Genomic DNA, 3,701 nt, shown 5'->3' on the forward strand with positions numbered 1-3,701 from the left:
CAACCATCTCTCTGATCCTCACAAGAACCGTCCTCAATGAGGATCGGTGACCCCACCTTCAGAGGAGGATATCAAGGTCCTCACTTGGCTCTGATGTCAAAGCCCAGGTTTGTGCCATGGCTGGCCTTCACCTTACCCTGTGGAATTTACTTTTGTTCTGCAAAAAGAATGTGGTTCCCAGGGCGACAGGGTGCCAGTGTTCCATGTAGAACTGCCAGGCAGTGTGGTAAGGGCATTGAGGGAAGACCCCAGAAGATGCTGCTTCTCCTGCTCAGCTGTCTCTTGCCCACCGCCAATGGGAAGAGCTGCCTCCACTGCTGGCCAGAGCTGCCTGCACTGATAGACTATGACCTGCAGATTCTATGGGGCACCCCAGGGCCACCTGTGGAGCTCCCCCACAGCCTCCACTCCCTATTTCTGGACAGTCATGCTTTCCTCGAATCCCGGTATCTTGGTGAGGCTCAGCCAGGAGACCAGGGGTCAGGGCTGACCCCTTTACCTGGCCCAGGACCTTAGTCCCCTAACTTCCCTTTGTCCCAAATCCCATTCTCAGGTCAAGACCATTTGGAGGAGACAGCAGAAACATTATTCACTCACATAGATAAAGCCATTAAGAAGTTTCGAGATGGTGAGGAAGCTTAGTGTCTTAGGGTCCCAGGGCTTGGGTTGACAAAACCTGGCCCTCCAAGGCATTCCCAGAAGACCACTAGCGGGGGGTGCGGAGGTGTTGTGAAGGGTCAGAGACAGCAACTATCTGTGTGCACTACAGAGTTTCTGTCCGAAAAACCTGGTTTGAATTCCCGGCCTTGAGAAAGTTATTGATTCCACCTATGAAATGTAGACGGCTTCTTCCTTCCTGCTCCACCCAGATAAACCATCACTTCTGGAAGAGGTTCATGTCCTGAAGCAGCAGTTTTCCAAGCATCTGGAGGACCTATGTGAAGAGCTGAAGGAGAAGGGTGAGAGGTGGGGCTGGCCCCTGCCTGCCCCCCAGCCCTTCACCTCCCGGAGACCTAAGGAGGCAGAGTCCAATCTGCAGACCCCCGCCCCCAGGCCCCTCCCCAGGAGACCTCACCCTTCCCTGGCTCAGGGCGCCTGACAACACCTTCTCCCAGCTTCGTTTCCTGCTCACACCCCGACCTCTCCCGGCTCTGTCTACCCAGAACCTCAGTCTCTCTACCATCTCACCCTCCCGGGCAGCCTGCAACAAGTCCTGTGGTGAGTATTTTGGGGACCAGGCCTGGGTGAGGACTGAGGGGCACCTGGCCCTCGCTAAGGCTCCTGCCCCTTCTCTCTCTCAGACATCTGCTCCACACTGGAGGTCATCAGCTGTGCCAACTGCAAGACACACTTCCTCACCTGCCAAGACCCCACTCTCTGCCCAGTTCAGTGGCCAGCCAGCCATCTTGGCCTGCAGCCTCCCCACCTCCACCTCCAAGTCCATTGTTGTCTCTGTCTGGACTGTCTCTCTTGTCTATACCGACACCCCTCCTTGCTCTCCATCCTCCCTGGGGAAGGTAGCACCGCCCAAGATGTCTGGATTCCACGTGTCCAGCTTCAGAGCCACCTGCATCTAGGACATGCCCCCTGGGGGTCCGTCAGGTCCTCAAAACCAGCATGCCTGGGGACATGTCCAAACCCATCTCCACCCCCAAATCTGCTCTTCCCTCAGGACCCCTCTCAGCAAATGTCCCATTCAAGCTCTCGACCTCCTAAACCAGGAGTCCCCTCCCCCTCACTCAGTGCCTGTAGTCACCAGGTCTTGCTAAACAATTCTTCAGTGCGTTGCCATATGGTCCTTCCAGCATCTACCACTCCTCAGGCAGCCTCACCTCTCACCTGGATTATAGCAGCTTCTCCTAACTGGCCTCTGAGACCCTGTTGGCCTCATCTTACTCAGCAATCAAAGAACCCTTTCCCAAGGAGCCAGTCTACCTCCGACCCTTCCTGTTATAACTTTCCCAGGGGCCCCAGATAAAGTCCACCCTCCTTCTTGGGAGGCCCTGCTCACCTCCCCCCTCCCCAGCCACATGGAGCTGCTGACACGCTGGACAAACGGCTTCATGCTTCTGTCCTTGAACACTCTGTGTCTTCTGCCTGGAACACAGTTTGGCCCCTTGAGCATCTGATCTAAACTCCTACTGGTCTTTCAAGGTCCAGCTCAGAAGTCCTGTTTCCCGAGAAGCTGCCTCTGACCAGCTCCCTCTCCCCAGGCTCATGGGCGCTCTCCCAGATCTCTCCTCCTTCCTGCCCTGCCCCGCTTCCCTGGGACACCACAGCAGAATCGTTTGCTTGTCTCCCTCCTAGAGAGCAAGGATCCTGTCTCACTCATCCTTAGATGTAGATGGGCACACAGTAGGTGCTCAGTGTCTGCAAACAAGTGACTGAGTGGGTGAATTAAAGAAGGAGAGAATGAAGTCTCCTCTCAGAGCTGAGATGGCCCTGCCTGCTGCCCAAACACTGGCTCCCACTTTCCACCCCCCACAGGGACCAGGAGGACCTTCGTGTGGGCTGTGAGCCTCGGCCTTGCTCTGCCCCTGGTGGCCGTAGCTGGAGGTGGCTGAGTGCCTGCTCCAAGCCGCAGCATCCCCAAGGAAGACACGCCTACTCCTAGACTGACCCATCTCCACCCTGATTCCTGGCCCAGATGTTACATTTTCTGGCTCGAGAAGAAGAAAAAGAAGAAGGAGAAGGAGGCAGAAAAGGAGGTCTTGGGGCATCCAGAACTCCCACGGAAGGGAAGCTGTGTCGGCCTGGGGGCAGCAAGGCTAGCGACCCCAAGTCTGGCTTCCGGGGCCTCACATCCAAAGGAGTATAGGATCAAGGGCCGGGACTCAGGAAGGCCACCATCAGCCCCCAGTGTGAGCAGACCCACCCAGGGCCAGGCACCCGGGACAGAGCTGCAGCCATGCCCCAAGTCTCCACCTGATCCACAAAGTTTCCCCTACCCATAGCTGTCATCATCCCTCTGCAGCGACCCCTCCACCCTTTGCCACCTGCTCCCTGACTGCACAGACTACGAACATGTGCCCCTTGCCCTCTGCTCCTGGTTGGGTTTGGCCAGCAGGAGGTCAGAGGCAGAAGCAGGCCTGCTTCTCCTTTCTCAGCAGGGACCCAGCAGGCCGCTTGTCACCTTCAACTGAACAAAGGTCTCAGGTGCTGTCAGGAAGCTCTCTTATCTCCGGGTTCTGGTAACTCTCCCTCCCCCGACCCTTCTAACCTGGGGTGGTAACAGTTCCGAAGTTCTGAGGCCCGGGAGACCGCACTCTCTCTTGGGGTTTCCCTACGCCCATGCTTTGTAAATTGCCTCTATTAAAACACCCTCCTCATGTTCTGATGGACTGTGCCATCCGCTTCCTGCGGGGTCCTGCACAGTGGCCGTCGACACTGCGATCCTCCCCATGCGGGCCCGCGAGGACTGTCTCATGTCCTCACCCTCTTCCTGCCAGGCCACCACCCTTTCCTTCCAGAAAGACCCCTTTCCTGGTCCCAGCAGTGGCAGCTCTGCAGGATCACACTAGCCTCAGCTGGTTCCAACACCAGAGATGAGGGCAGCAACGGCCTGGCTCCCTCGAGGCGTCCCCATGTCTAGGTGTGGAACAGAGATGGTAAGGGGCCAGCCGGAGGCCCCAGCAAGAGCAGGGACTAGCAGAAGAAACCAGAAAACAGGCTCCAAGTCACATCAGTAGCAGACCTCACCC

General features: G+C 57.0%; 1 protein-coding gene across 1 annotated transcript; it reads left to right on the forward strand.

The window, feature by feature from the left end:
• The first annotated feature begins 255 nt into the window (after positions 1-255).
• Positions 256-2,772, forward strand: TEX51 (testis expressed 51). Its single transcript, XM_060015423.1, has 6 exons — positions 256-454; positions 554-628; positions 870-959; positions 1,302-1,379; positions 2,488-2,556; positions 2,648-2,772. Exons 1-6 carry the CDS (start codon positions 256-258, stop codon positions 2,770-2,772), a joined length of 636 nt encoding a protein of 211 aa, XP_059871406.1.
• Positions 2,773-3,701: the final 929 nt, after the last annotated feature.

This window comes from Delphinus delphis, chromosome 7, assembly GCF_949987515.2.
Source record: "Delphinus delphis chromosome 7, mDelDel1.2, whole genome shotgun sequence".
NCBI lineage: Eukaryota > Metazoa > Chordata > Mammalia > Artiodactyla > Delphinidae > Delphinus > Delphinus delphis.

Bases quoted from the DNA above. Each gene is read 5' to 3' on its own strand.
- TEX51 (XM_060015423.1), top strand. From the start codon at position 256: ATGCTGCTTCTCCTGCTCAGCTGTCTCTTGCCCACCGCCAATGGGAAG. The intron at 629-869 runs GTGAGGAAGCTT...TGCTCCACCCAG, and splicing joins CATTAAGAAGTTTCGAGATG to ATAAACCATCACTTCTGGAA. The intron at 2,557-2,647 runs GTGGCTGAGTGC...TTCCTGGCCCAG, and splicing joins CCTGGTGGCCGTAGCTGGAG to ATGTTACATTTTCTGGCTCG.